General features: G+C 38.4%; 1 protein-coding gene across 4 annotated transcripts in view; it reads right to left on the reverse strand.

Moving 5' to 3' along the window:
- Nucleotides 1-501: 501 nt before the first annotated feature.
- Nucleotides 502-15,966, reverse strand: part of PHACTR2 (phosphatase and actin regulator 2) — a 72,216-nt gene continuing 56,751 nt past the window's right edge. For 3 of the 4 annotated variants that reach the window (XM_058834937.1, XM_058834936.1, XM_058834938.1), the window contains 5 exons: nucleotides 15,469-15,524; nucleotides 9,109-9,170; nucleotides 7,973-8,110; nucleotides 5,586-5,662; nucleotides 502-2,087 (listed from right to left, as the gene is read on the reverse strand). In XM_058834937.1, the coding sequence (XP_058690920.1) occupies nucleotides 2,072-2,087; nucleotides 5,586-5,662; nucleotides 7,973-8,110; nucleotides 9,109-9,170; nucleotides 15,469-15,524 (349 nt within the window). In that variant the 3' untranslated portion in view covers nucleotides 502-2,071. Of the gene's footprint in view, nucleotides 2,088-5,585; nucleotides 5,663-7,972; nucleotides 8,111-9,108; nucleotides 9,171-15,468; nucleotides 15,525-15,966 lie in introns of those variants that run through there. The other variant, XR_009277184.1, reaches the window with a different exon arrangement.

Here is a 15,966-nt window from a genome sequence, read left to right on the forward strand (position 1 = left end):
AAGTGGTGTTTCTATATTTATAATATGATGGGCTTTCCAGAAGCTTATTTTCTGCAAATGGAATCCTAATGGCTCTTATTGATTCCATTAAAAAAGGAAGGTGCTGCTTCCTTTTCTTTGCTGCAAGCATGTAGATGGCTTTTTAAATTCAGTTATTGATATTTTGTGGCTTGTACATCATTAGATTTTTACCAATGTAAAGTGTAATGGATCCTAACAGTCATTTAAATCTTACCTTTTTTAAAAAAGGTTTGCCAATGTCTTTAAAAATAATAGAATGACAGAGAGCGATGGCTGTTGGAAAACACTCTCCTGTTACTAGAGGTGCTCTTTATTAAAATAATCCACCTCATTTATGCAAACCTGGTCTTGTTGGAAATAGCTCTAAAGAGGGATATCTAATTTTAGCCACAAAACTGCCTTCCTGCCTTTAGGCTGACATCTCTAACAACAACCTTCAATTTTATAAACTGAACACATTCTGCAAGAATCTATCACAGGTTTTGAGGTAAAAATCACATCTACACAGACCTTTTATTGCCAGAAAAAGAAATACTTACACTTCATAATTAAAAACTGAACAGGACACATAAAAGACAAAAATAAATTGTAATATGTACACACATTAGAAAGGATAAATAGCAAATATATTGTAATACTGCATTAAATGTATGCATATGTGAATTCCGGACCCCCCGCCCCCCAAATGTTGTGTACACTAATTCAAAGGATAAATAAGTGCTAATATAAGACAGAGAATTTCTTAGTGTAAACAACACCACAGGCTTTTTAATAGGCCTTTGGGCCAACTTAGAAAAACCATGTATTGCCTTTCACACTCCATACCACTTAATTTTAATAGTACTGTATTCACATGTACAAGATAGTATAAAAAATTACGAATCTAAGAAGCATTCTCCACACTCAACATAAACAGGCTGGAGACACTCCAAGGATTTTTCTTTCACTTTTAAAGGACCACTAGCTGAAGACATACTGATTCACCTGGGAGTTCTTTCTCAAAGCAGTGCAAGAGTCCTTAAATGTAAAAAGTTACATTACTAATATCACTGCTCAGGCCTATCAATAAAGACTTCTGTGCCTAACTTAAATTCTGACTTTGGATTCACACTAGCATGATGTCAAAGTTGTCACCACTGCCTGCCTTGGATGACAAAGATAATGATCCCTCTGGTTTGAATGGCAAGTAACAGACAGCAAGGAGTGTTTCTAAACACAAAGCATTTCATTGCATTCATAGTGTCACATTATTTGTCTTTCAAATCCTGTTTATGTATTTCTGAGGATCCAGAGTATGTCAACATTAAAAAACAAAAAAATATATTACTTATTCTGTATGAATGTTCCATGTGTTTTCCTGAAGCTTGTGCACTGGGATTTAAAAAAAGACAGTGGAGTTATACTAGGACTAATTTCTGGCAACTGTATTTACTGGCACCGAAGAAAAGGATAGTTCTTCCTAAAGTACTGATGACACAAGGACTTATGGCTTTCTATCATTTTAAGACAGGCTGGAGCCACTAAAAAACCTACATGCACTGTTGCACTCTCATTTTTTTTTAAAAAAAATAATTCTTTCCACTGGCCAAGTGCATTGATGAGCAGTCCCATCCATTCCATTCTTCTCTGTGGACTGACAAAGTCTCTTTTCCCCCAGGTCTCAGTTCTTTTGTCACCCCTCTCCCTCTTTGTTACCCTCAGTCCCAACCCTATGAAGCCTGATGAGATCCTGGCAGCAGGCTCTCCAGCGATTGTCTTCAGCACTTCCTGACTTGTGGAGCTCTGACAAAGAGGTCGACTGGCTTGTCCGTGTGGGCTGGCCACAGAACCGTGGACTGTCTGGACATGGACAAACATTTCCTGTGGGTTCTCCTCCCAGACTAATCATTTGTCCATTGACAAAGACAAGGGCTACTTTCTTCATTAGCCTCAGGGTAAGCTGCAGCACACACTCATACTCAATCAAGTTCCAGTGCAATTTCAGGTCTTCAGGACGCAATGGTTTCCCCAAAGAAAATTGTTACTTGAATTATGGGATGTGGTCAAACAGTTATGGACGATGAAACCTGAAAAGATAAATTAAAAAACTTAAAATTGTGTTATTTCAACTGACAATGACACTGATCCTCATCCTGCTCTCATAGCTGTTTCCTTTTGTGGGCCAATTATTCCTGATTTCCCTGATCTGTGTTAGTATGGACAGACCTGTTATTTCCTGCTATCCGTCTCTCTCTGCTTAGAAAACCAAACAGAGATTTGGTGTGGCTCAAGCACTGGTACTGGTACAGGTCTGTCTGTCCATACCATTAACCTGCCATAGTTTTGCTTCGGTCAGCCAGTGCTTTCAGGTGCTCCTGGGCATGGTTGGGCTTAGGACAGCAGGAAGGCTGGGTAAAGGGGACATCACCCTGTTTTGAGGTGAGAGGAAGAGGTTAACTGCATGGATTCAAGCTGTGCCAAGCCTGCTGGCCTCAGGGCCAGAGAACAGTCTCCAGTCTGTTTTGTTTACCAATATTTAGCCACAATTGCATCCATTATTTGGAGATGTTGTCAGTAACTATTATCAGAAAAGCTTTGCTAAACCATAAAAATTAAATTCCTGGGGTTTTAATCCTTGAGCAAAATGAGGCTAACAAAAATTTTGTATTTTCTTTTAAGTAAGCAACAAATTTTATAGCCCTTCAGATGCTTTCTTCTTATTAACAGTGAACTGAGGTACATGAAGGCCCAAATATACCTCACTTTTTTTTGGCTTTTAGGTAGGGCACGTACATCACTCCAGATTGCCTGTATGATGGCTAGAGAAGTGGGTTGCTCCAAAAGGTGTCACCAACCCTTTCTATAATAAGTTGGGAACCTACAGCAATTGAAATTCTAAATCATGTTAAGTGTAATGAATCCAAGCAAAAGGGTAAGGAGGGCACCAGTATCAGGTTCTCAATGTATCTATTGCCAGACATGAATTTCTGTTTAAATGACTTAAAAAATGTGTCTGTCCATGAAGTAGTAAAAGATGCAGCAGCTTGAAAAAGGCATAGTTAATGATGCATCTACACTACAGATTTACCTAAGTTTTTCTTTGACATATTTTCTCTTAACAGTTCCACACATTATCCCTCTAAGTTGATTCAATACAATACAGGGATGCATTTCTCAAATGAAGGGGGAGTGCACAAAGCCTGACATTAACAACTATGCAGATCATCTGCTAAATGAGGGTACAGAGGATTGCTAAAAAGATAGGGGGTTTGTGTTTTTATAGAAAAACAATATACTGGACTATATATAACGTTTTCATTAGAAACACATCATGAACACCTACTAATATGCTCCTTCCAAACTTGTATTGATTTCTCTGCTTTTAGAAACTAATTTTCTTGGATTTTGTTATGAAATAACAGAAAGAGTCAGTCTAAATTACTAGGAATAGAAAACCAGTCAATTGACAGTCATTACAGTAAATGATGAACAATGAAACCCATTGTTCTTTCTAAGTTTAATAAAAAATTTTAACATTTCAAATATATTGTAAGTGCTGATTATCATATTAAATCATCTATATTTAATCTGCAATAATATAGGAAACTATATGCTATAAACTATTTTTGTTTAGTAAGCAGCTTCCTTGTTGTCTAAGTCTATCACAGAATAGCCTGTGCTAATCAGGTGCCAATGCAAGTGCCTTTTGATTTGCATTATCTCAGTGATCTTCTTGAAAATAAAGTATGAGAAATTAATTCTTTGGCTAGAGACTTCTGTCTATGGTATTCTTAAATCACTTTTGTTGTATCAATCCAATATTATGTAGCAGAAAGTACACAATTTTTAATGAGACATCTCAGAGAAAATGGGATCTCTTTTTATTTTCAAAATTGCAATTGACTTAAAACATTTGCATATTATTCTGAATAACATTTGCATGTTATTCTGCTCTTAATTAGTTTCTTTTAGTGTTACTCTTCTGTTCCATTGCCTATATGTATCACAGTTTGTCTGTGCCTAGTCTTTACTCCATTTTCAAAGGCCCTCCTTGAAAAAATAATTCACTTTTTTACTGGCTGTCATTCCACTAGATTCCTGGTTCAGCTTTCAAGAATCCAGTTGTAATCTGTCTGTTCTCAAAGCTCATGAAAAAATACCCAATTATTTTTGTATGAATTGTGCCTGTCTGTACTTAGGATTCAATATTGCAATGCAACTCAAGAAACACAACAATGTAAGCAGGGGGTTGGTTTCTATACCTGCTATTTTTATTCTCTCCTTTGGGATGCTCTTTTTTAAAAAGTAGTATTTTTATATATTCTGAAAAATATATACTACCTGTTACCTAAAGAGAAAAAAATATCAGAAGCCAAATGAAAAGATACATCTCCACGTTTGAAAAGGACACTTTCTAGTGGTCAGAATGCAACATTCAGTTAAAACCATGTGTCCCAGTTCATCTTCTGGCTTAGATTTGCTGTCTCTGAAACTGGTTTGAATTTTTAAAAATGAATTTGTTTATGTTGTATCTACACAGAAGTGACTTTAAGAGTATTATTTTTTAAAAGTCCATATTTTGGTGAGAAAGAAATTACTGAATTTTTGAAATTAAGCAGTGAAGCAGCAGATACATGAAACACCCATCACCCATTATGAATTTTCTTTGTGATGCATTCTTTAATTAGGTGATTCACATTCACTAGCTCAGATCCTGAGTTTGGTTGAAACAGTAGCAGGAAAGGGACTCAGTCTTAGACAATTGTTTCTATTTGACTTAATTTTCTTCAGAAGCAAAGACATTAATACTACATGTACAATGTTGGCCAACCCTAACATTCAGTTTTGATTGCTGGTGGCAATTTTCAGCCTTAGTAACTTCCAAGAAAAATGAACGCATGCCAATGAAAAATGACACACAGAAAGTGTGTCCCTCCCCCTAGGAATGATTCTGCCAAATTTGAAAGCCTGCTAAAAAACTGTGGACACTTCAGACCTCCTTAAAATAATAATGCTTCAGACAACATCTTGGTGTTATCCAATGCAGAGAACAAAACAAATCCACATTAACACAATAGAAGTGACAACAAGGGAATCTATCTTGTTCCCCAGAAAGTGCTGCCAGGAACCTAAGTGACCCTTAGAAAGCTTGCCAAGACACTGGTGAGCTTTTCTGAAGTTCAAAACATCATCTAGTTTTCACTTAGGAAATACATCTACACAAATGTATACTTTAATGAGCAAGAAAGTGCTGCCAGAGAGGGAAATGTCTTTTATTTTGTGTGCTTGAGGATTACTAACTTAATCTGTAAGAACTGATGAGTTCTTTCAAAGGATTATTTTTTAGATTCCCCAAACATCTTTTTCTACATGGTGACCAGTCCATTGCAGTCACCTGCACTGCTGTATCAGCTAGAGATGGCATCAGCAATCCTAGGAATTCCAACAGAATCAGTGGTGATATTCAAGGGGACTCATAATAGGAATCCACACAAATCATGACTCAACTGCAGAGAACTTGCAGAAAAGCAGAGGGTTTCTGTCATACTCGTTTCTCACACTTAGAAGAAGAGGGATTCACCCACCTGGTAAATTGCCGACTTTCCTCATGTACTTCCATTTCTGTGCTTTTAAATTCGTTCAGTTCTTTCCGTATTGCTGCCTAATAGACAATGATATATGCAACCGTAAGAAATACAGATTTTCAGGAAAATAAAGAGTCTGAAAGAAACATGCCCCTACTCTTGCAGGTGCCTTACAGTTCCCATTTCCATTCTCCCTTACTGTAATCCACAGCTCTTACACATTTCTGATCATCAACATGAACGACTTTTCAATTACAGCAGTTCAAAGCACTCATCCACTACAAAGAAAAGTGCACCAAAAATAAACCAAGAAACACCAAATCAACTGCAATGGGTGAACAAAGCCCACACTGAAACAGAGCACTTTTGTGGATGAAAATGGGCAAGGGGTTGGATTACCCTGACAGTAACTTGCTGAGTAGGCAGACAGGAGGAGATTCTATCTCCAGGCACAACCCTGAGGAGCTGGTGAGTCACTCTGACTGCACAGTCACTGTATCTCTTGTATCTCCCCTCTGGAGACAGGACTAAAGTAATGCAAGACGAACAGCCTTTTTTTTGTTGTTGTTTTTTGTTTGTTTTGTTTTGTTTTGTTTTTGTTTAAGTGGAATTAGTCACCTGGTTTGATTAATTTTATGTAATATTACATGAATTATTGGCACATTCAGGCTTGGGTTTTCAGTTGGCAGATACTAAAGAACAACAAAAATTCAGTACAGTTTGTAAATGCCTTTGTGCTTAGTTAAGAGCCTGATGAGCAATTTACTTCATCAAGTAATAAATACAGTTTCTGAAATATTCTAATATATACTACAAGGGGTTTTGTTTCTATGCCACACACCTTCTTACCTTCACTGTTAAAAAAAAAATGACAGTGTATTTTTACTCATTCTTTTCTTTCACCAATTTAAATAAAGTATCATTTCATTAATCCCTAAAGAAATGTCATCTGGTGTGCATGCCTTTCAGTGCAGAACAGACAAGCAGCACGATAAAATTATAGCATCACCAGGATGCAGTCTTATAACTGAGAAACTTTGTTTTAAGCAGGGGCGGTCGTGTTTAGTCACAACAGCACGCTTACATGAAGCTGCTGTAGAGCTAGTAAAGAGCACCAGATCAGCAACAAAGACAGCAGAGTTCCAGCTCTGTAATATAGTTACAGCACAATTTTCTGCTCCCACTGGAATTAGAAGAATGATTTCTCTGGGAAAAAGAAAGGACAAGAGAGTTTCCAGCCAACCCCAAGCCTGCCTTTCTGCTAAGGCCAACAAACTTGGGGCTCACAGAATTGGCCTTGGGCACCTGTTAATTACAAAATGAATTGAGACTAAAAAATGCAACCCTGAAGTAGGTAGGAAACTCCACTGTTTTTTTCCAGTGCAGTTTACCCTGACTGGACCTCTGTCAAAGTGGAGGTGCTGGGTCCTCTAACCTCCCGCAGACTATGGGAGGACTAGACAGTGCTCAGTATCTCCCATAACCAACATCCACAAACACTTATGACTACATTTGTAACTATTTCACCTTGATCTGATACGATTGTCAGATGAGCTGGAATTTTTTTAATATTAATATTAAAATACAAGCTGAAATAAAAGCAGTGCTTCACTACCCTTAGCTAAAATAGAGAGGGCTCTTACACACACCACTTTTCATGTCAAGCACATCTCACAGGAGTTCCATAAAGTCCATAGGTCTTGGTTCAGACCCAGTGCTTTAAGAGCCAGCACTTTGGGCTACCTGAATCTTACAGCTCTCGTTTCATTAAGTAGTATAGGAGGAAAATGGAAGAGTATTTTATAGTAATCTTTGACTGATAGTTTTTTAAAAGTGAGAATCACAGGATCGTGTTTCTCACCCTTTGTAGTCAGGCAGCAGAGCTATATTAACTGTAGGATGTTAGGGGAAAACTTCCCAAGAAGGTGTGCTGGATGCACGTGGTCAGTCCCTGCACTGGTGGTTGTGGCCAAGAATCCTGAGAAGAATGGAGCAGCTTCTATCTTTTTTCACTCAAATGACTGGCAAATGCAACTCTTGGTAGCAGTGACGCAGACTTCTGCCTGCAAACCCCTGCCTGAATTCCCACAGATCAGGGCCACCTTTGGTAAACACTTACCTGTCTTAGCAAGGATTTAAAAATTAGAAAAAAAAATTAGAAATTCTGGCCTGAACTGTCATAACAGAAGTGGAAAATATGCTCTTGATAGGCTCCTGAGTGGGTTTTCTTAGCTGCAAGCAGTAGATGCACAGTAGTACCATGACAATCTTTCTGTCACCAGCAGATGTCATTTGTGATGCTAGCATCATAAGAATGTAAACCAGAGGAAAGCTCCCCAAAAGTGACAGATGAAAGCATTTTCTTATAATCTACATTTGTCCCTTGCCTTGTCTGCAGGTGTCAACCTGGCCCAAGGCTTGTCAGCACGACGATCGTAATCCGGAGATTCCGTGACCTCCACGTACTCATTAAATCGAAGGATTCTTCTCGCTTGAAGTTCAGCCACTGTAGGCCTCAGGCTGAGCTGTAAGCGGGAGGCAGAAAATAGTATGCTTAATAAGATGAAATAAAAGAAAAGAGGAGGGTATGATGTAATCTCAAGAGAACTTTAATGGTATTTCTAAATAGGGTCACTTTCAGGTGTCTAAAAAAAGGCACCATCCTGGGAGTGGTGCGCAGGAATGGGGAGGCAGCCTAACCTGATTTCTTCAATTATAAAAATAGTCTTTGTCGGGCAGGTCACAGAGAATCATGACAGTTATCCCTGGAATATTAATTGTGACTTTGCAACTGTCACTACCCCACTAGGCCATTTCCATTAACAGTTATACTGCGTTAAAACTGTAATACCAAAAATACGTGAGATTTGGAAGTATCTGCCAAACAAAAAGCCCTGGTTTTGACCATTTAGGGGTCATTATGATGCCAAATTGTTTCAGTTACCTCAAACAATATTCACGTTAATTAACTAAGGATGATCATATTAAGGAAATTGTACTTTTGCAGAGACAGGCAAACCAGGGATATTTATGAAAACTCCCATCCTCTCCCAGAACAGATCTGTAACTGCTCCATTTCCAGGGACAATGAACATCATGATCCCACCTGCAGAAGCTAAGACAACTGATGTGGTTAGAAGAGCACTTGAAGGGATTTTGTAGGGGTCATGTTGTTTTTCTGCCCTCTCCACTGCTGTAGGGAAGAATGGATCTACAGGTGTGGCTGCTCTAGATCCTATGTGACAGGAGTGGTCATGCTACAGAGGAAATGCATCACTTATGGTCCCCTGCTTAGAAACACCAATATGGCCAGGCTCGGTATGCTTCTCCAGCTGTGGGGAGCTGGACAGCATGGGGTTTGTCCCAACAACAGACTTGGCTTGTACTGCTTTTTAAGCAGATTTCTAATCTGGGAAAAAGACTGATGAGCATTTGCAGCAATGTCTATACAGTGATTTTTAGATTCTTATGAAACATAATTCTATGTATAAAAATACACAATACAAAAAAAGCACATCATCACCTTTCTACTGAGTCTACGTTTTATTTCTCTTTTGGCTTCCTGTTCCTCTTCTTCATTCTTCTCTGTTTTCAGAAGAGATAAAAAGGAGTGAATATTTAAGTATTATAACTGCACATACTGTATTTCTCTTGGTTGAAAGCTTCAGAACTCCAAGTCCTGGCTCATGTTTCCTCATATTTCTGGATGATGCCGTATGTGTTGTCTGCTTTTTGGCTTTTGTATGCTCTCATTCTTTTCCCTATCCGCATTTCCCCTGATTCTGTAGACATCTCAAGTCAACTGTGGGTCATGAGCACAGCAAAGAGAAGGTGCCTGTCATTTCCTTTCTATGTACCAGCAAGCAAGTACCCTGAAAGAGTTGCCTGATGTTTCAATTACTTATTCTAACATTACAATCACTGTTGCTTTTACTTCCAACACTGATTTTAGAATAAGAGTCTAATTTATAAATGCCAAATGAAAAGTTTGCTCTGAGTATTTGAATTATCCAAGTTTCTTCTACTGCTACAGGCCACGAATTAATGACATTTGTTTCACTGTCATTTGATAGCAATTTGGCTTTATTATTTAAATTTTTTTTCTGGTTTTATAATGGGGGCATATGATCCAACACTCAAGCCCTCTTGGTTAAGGGCCACCGGCTGGACCAAATGAACCAGTACAGCAGAAAATTATGTCCATTTTTAGAATGTATTTGGGCATATGAATGAAACAATTTCCTTTTAACAAACAAACTTCTGTTCTAACCAAACTTGATTTCTTGACTGACAATGAAAAGCACACTTAGAAAGACATGTTCATGTGGGCTCAGCGTGTTTTTAAATTGATGTATGGTTTGAAGGACAGTATTCGCCCTTTCAGTCCAACTCTGGTGCTTATATGCGAAGTTTTGTGGCTGAAATATCCCACCTAGAGAAATTCATAAAATTCTGATCCTGTTTTATTCATGGTTGGGGATTACTGACTCTGCATTACAGTTCAAGACTAACTATAAATTTAAAGATATTCATTTGTTCTGGATATAGCCAACTTGTACAGATGAAAAGGGGGTTTTAAATCCTGGTATATATATATATATGTATATATATATATGTTTTCCCTGTTTCCTACGGCCAGCCTGCTGTGTTAGTAGAGGTGACCTGGCCACAGAAGAATTTCTGTGTAATGACTTTTACATGGGAGAAAACACTGTGACCAGGACACCTCATGGTACTTGCAGATATCCTTTGCTTACTCAAATACTTCCATGGAAGAAGAATATCAGGGAAAAGAAGAGAGAACAAATAATAAAAAAGAAAAAGTAAGAAGGGAAAAAGTAGGGAAAAGGCAACGCCTGCCCAAAATCTGCTCTGTGAGAGGACTCCAACTCCAACATCAGGTTTCCAAGAGCAAGGTGGAATCATAAAGGCTTGCTGCCAGGATTAGGTTGGATCTCAGGCTGATGGTGATGTTACTGAAATACTGAAATATGGATGCAATTTACAGTTTATTAATTGCTTTTCTCTTAAATGGAAAATAAATGGATAGCCTGTTTCCATAGAGGAACTGTAAATGGACACAAAGTAAAGAATAACTATAACTGGAGAGTTACAGATTAATCTACATTTTATTTTTTTAAATTAATGTATCTATTAATAAATAAGTTTGGTATATTTATGGACTTATATGTATTAAAGGATAACTCATAATATCCTCACCTAAAAAAAATCAAAAGGTTTTTTTCTGTTTTAGCACAGATAAATCATCTGTAGACTTTTGTTTAAACATCCTGTCTTTGCAATCAATAGACACAGTAGGTGAGGTAATTAAACACAAACTATTACTTTGGGGTTCCATTCACTTGGGAATCATCTGACATAAAAAAATTTGTCTCCTCATGAATGAAATTGCTTAAATCCTACCTCAGACAATCTCCAGTAGCAGACATAACAGGAAAAAAGGCAACTGAATGTACACATCACTGTACTGCCCTTTTCTTACTTTAGTTTGTAAAATATGCTGTGCATTATTCATATCTTGGCATTTCTTTGCTACCTAAACCACAGTGTCTCCTAAGAAGCAGCAATAAGATGCTTCATGTAAGAAACAGGGGCTCATGCTGCTTAATGCATACCTTAAGAAAGAGCTACCAACCTAGCATGGCCACCTGAAATATTGGTTCTCTGTATTTTGGGTGAGGATAAAATACCTTAAAAAACTTGCTCTAGACATTTAGGAAGGTTGGAGGTTAGCTGCCTATCCCAAGCTGTGAAGCTACATCCCTGTAGAGCAGATGATTGCACACCAGGATGGCTGGATGAGGAAAAACCCCCCAAAAGGGCAAGCATTTTAGCGACTGGGCAGAGGGTCTGGGCACCCCTCAGAGCAGGCCATCTTCTGGAGGACAATACCAACAGGAGGCACTAGGAGCTTCCTTAAATCCTGGGCAAAGCAGGAGGGGAGCAGACCCATGGGGAGCAGACAGTCTTCTGCATGAGAGGTTTGGGACAAGATATGTTTTATAAATTCAAGTTAGTTTACTTCTAGGAATAAAACTTAAGAGCTAAAGGAAATGGACTGAAATCTTGTGGCTGCTGCTAATATACTGAATTGCTGTTTGGCACATGGGCCCCTGTCTCTGGCACTGACTTGTACCTAAAGCACCAAATTCCCACCTCCAGCCTGCTGGGCAGAATCTTGCTTTAAGCCTGGTGGTACAGAAACACTGCCTGGATACAAATTTCTACAAACAGTAAAAACGACAGTGTGTTTTTGGTCTTTTAAGGTAAAAGTTTTGAAAGTTGGTGTAGGGAGTTAAGAAGATGTGTGATGCTAAAAATAATGGGTATGGTGCTCCTGGTTCCTGTAGGTGTTGTGGAAAATTCCAGCCAGAGGGCCAAGATTTGGCTGCAGGTAGGAACTGACTCACTTGGCCAAACAGGAACACATTAATGCACAGGAACATACTTATGACTGCTTTCCACCTTAAAAGCAGATCTAATCTGTGTGATGAGGAGAGAGGAAATATAAACACAGCGTTCTCAGCTGCAAGTTCCCTCCTCAGATGTCCTGCTGCTGCCCTACTGGCAAAGAACCAGCCCAGCAAGAGCCCTTTGCTTGCAGAAGTCTCTGATTAGATCCCAGCAAAACTATGGCTTCCCTCCTTCCCTGCCTGCAGTTCCTAGGAGGTCAAGCTGGGATTTGACTCATAATTGAAACAATTTTGTTTAGCATCAGTATTTGTGGCCATCAAGTTAAATAAACCACCAGTCAAGGCCAAACAAGCAGCTTCCCTGTCATCTATACATTATTGCTCCTGCAACTTTTGCCACATTAAATCTGGTCATTTTCTGTTCTGTGGGACGTTTGTTTTGGAGCAGAAGGGGAAAAGAGAAGAGACAAATTGTCCTGCCTGAGGACTGCTCTGTTCTTGACCAAAAAGTACTCCTAGAGCATAAAATCGAACTTTCCATTGTGTCCCTATGGGATTAGCTATGTTTAGACTTCTCTGCAGCCTTGCTAAGGAAAGAGAAAGAAAAGACAAACAAAGCACTTGCTTCTTGCAGTGCTCTGAAATGCACAGAGAGGTTTCTCTTTCCTGATTTTACAAGCAAAGATAACCATTAATATTCCTTAACAAGCATCCAAAGCTAAACCCCATTTTCTACAAAGCCATTGCTGGCAGGCATGCAGGTGCACTGCATAAGAAGTTCACTGTCCCTTACAAATACAGGAAAAAAATACAGTTATCTTAATCTGAAATTCCTGGAAGACTAAAAAGTTTCTTTGCCATAATGCAATACTATAAATACTGCTGGTTCAAAGCCAGTACACAAGAAGCCTGCCTTTATAAAAAAAAACACAGGGCTTTATGTATTCCTTCAAGTGGACTCTTGAGTTATCGTAACTTTGTTTTAGTGTGGGAAGTCTCAGAAGTCTGGATAGTTTTATCCAAACAGTTTTTATACAAATCCGCCTGCAATGTCTTGCGATTGTACTTGGAAACAGGATTTTCAGTAACTGCTTTATCTGGAAATATTATCAAAACAAAGCTTCTTGCAAAACAGACTTCCTCACTAATTGGAAATACAAAAAAAGAAAAAAATAGGGATTTTTTTTCCCCTGAACTTCTTAGAAGATTTGAGCTGAACTTTATCCTGAAGTAAACATTTGGACCTTTACCACTTGATGTAACCTTAAATTCTGATAAATATTACTCAAAACAATACATCACCTTAGCTGCAGTTTACATACACACAATAACTCCTTCTCCCTATCCACTGCTTAAAAAATATGAGGAAGAAAACTTTATGAAAGAAATCCCAACTAACTCACAAAAGTTACACCAACAAAGGCATTTAAGACATGTAAACATTTTCAAATGATCTACAGGAAGGAATGGCAATAATTTTGATATAAAATGTAAGTGCCTTATGGCTTGGCGAGAACTTGCACCATGAAAGGACTCTGAGTCAGACTATCATCACAAACCCTGTCTTGCTTTTGGTTTGCTTTGGATTTTATAGATCACTTCAATCTTGAAATTTTTCATATCTCAGTGACATGAACAAAAAGCAGTTCCTCCATGTGCTCACCAGGGTCTCTGTGATTTTTTTGTGATTCACAATTCATCTTCCTAGCCTTTATTTTTCGCTCTCCCTGGCCTCTTTAAGACACCCCCCAGCAGCAGCAGGGGAGGATGGCAGGAGGCACTGAGTGCAAAGCCTGGTGTGCTGCCAAAAGCTTAAAGTAAACAAAGCTGAAACAGGAGAGGAAATCTATTAACTGCTTTCCAGTCTTGAGCTCCTTACTGCAAAACCAGTGAATGGAATAAACACTGGCAAAAGGGATATTAAGTACACCGCAAGTTCACTGCTGGGTTGGTTACCTCGAGATAAGCGAGAAAGGGAAATAAAGAAGCCCAGCTGGTGCTCCCAGCTCAGTGGCCATATCCTGGCCCACCAAAGATGTTTTGGATTTGCCTTTCTCACATAGTCCAGCATGAGCAGTTTGTCATATATAAAAAAAAAGTTCTTATTTCCAATTTTATCTTTATTTATCTATGAAATTGATAGGTTTGAAAATTACAATTTTAGAAAGTCTGTTCACATTATGTGCCAGACAGGAGTCCCCTGATCCCTTTCCTGTGCAAGCATGAACTGTAGCTTCCCTTTTCAGTAAGACATGACACTATTTGACATTTAAGAGCTCAGACAACAGCAGTAAGACTTCATTAGCATTTTATTTTCAGGATGGTTTGCTTGAAGGCCAGTAATTGCCCTCTCCCTGATTTGCTAGCCTGAGCAAATGACAGAGCCATCAGTCCATGGATATGTCAGGTAAACGTCCCATTTTCTTTTCTTCCCTTCCCATTAGCATGCCACACATCAGGGCTGACACTTGGGTTGCACAGATGAGCTCCAACATTACTGTACAATTGCTGGAAATAAAAGCATTATACCTACTCTTTGATCAGGTGTGAGAAGTTCTCATGCCTGAAGAGTTTTTTTACTTGTCTGATTTTTGATTTATTGCTATAAAGTGCCTTTTCTTCATTTATTTCTTCTACGTAACCATCAAGTACTGGCTACCTCTGCAAGATGAGCACAGGACTAGGTGGAGCTGGGCATAGCAACTGTTGCACTGTGTGTTTAGGTAACATCTTTATTATGGAAAGCTTCATAAAGGAAGACAAAACAATGCTTGTTCTGTAGAGTTTTCCAGCCAAAAAACAGAAGCAACCTAAGTAAATGGCAGAATAGGTATAAATGTTAAACATCCAGTGTACTTCCTCTGCCCTTGACTATTTGAATTACAGACTTTTTCCCAGCAGGAATGTGAGGAAGGATTCAATCAATGGGAAGATATTCAGTGAGAATCTCCTGCAGGTTTCAGTACAGAAGACTTTTATGTCAGAAGTGGATATGAAGGCTAGCATGCTGAAGTAGTTGCCATATCCCTATTGACTTTCTGCTGAACACTTTTCCTTTCTTCTTTCTATTCCTGCTTTCAACCTCTGCCCTTACATCCCACCTTCACCTCTAGCTGATATTCCTTTCTCCTCCTCCACCCCATAAAAATCAAGTGGAAGGTTAACCAGCCTAGAAATATTTCTAAAGGGTATCCAAGTAATTCCTGGTCTTTGGAACCAGGTTCAAGAAGTGAGACTGTGACATGCAAAATTTGGCTTATTGAATACATGGAATTTTCAAAGCTACAGTTACAGGTTAGTGTATAAATAAAGTGTTGACGCATTCTTTTCTAGAACATAATTTCTCTCTAGTTGTGGTTCTAATACTGAAGCAACAATGACGGGCTTCAATATGAATCCAACATATGCTCCCTTTCTAAGTAAATACTGTATGAAACCTGAATACTTACGCTTCAGGATATTTCTTTGCTCCAGCTCTTCAGTTGTGGGCCTCTGGCTAAGTCTCCTGTGAGAACAAAGTAAGTGACTGGTTTAAAACCAAATCTAAATGATGTATTAGGATTTGTAATACAGATTAAAAGATGTAATTTCTGAAAGTAATTTCCAGGCAGTTACAATAACTGCTCATGTAACCAGAGCGGTCATTTGTTTTAAAAGATGTTGCCATTTGAACACATGAATAACTGATATTTGAATAATATTTCAAAATTTGTATCAACAAATTTCAAGTTCAGGTATGAATTTATGAATGAATCCATAAAACTTCTTTGTTCCCAAGCACTATCATTATAATCAGTTATGCAACTGTTTGATTCTTCTCAGATATTTTCAATGAATTTTGGTATTTTTGATATTTTGAAGTCTTACTAAAGTTTTTTAAAAAACCAAAACCAACAAAACCCATCAGCTGTTCATTCCTCATTAATTTGTATGTACAATACAACTGG

The sequence above is a fragment of the Poecile atricapillus genome, chromosome 3 (genome assembly GCF_030490865.1).
Source record: "Poecile atricapillus isolate bPoeAtr1 chromosome 3, bPoeAtr1.hap1, whole genome shotgun sequence".
In the NCBI taxonomy this organism is placed as follows: Eukaryota; Metazoa; Chordata; class Aves; order Passeriformes; family Paridae; genus Poecile; species Poecile atricapillus.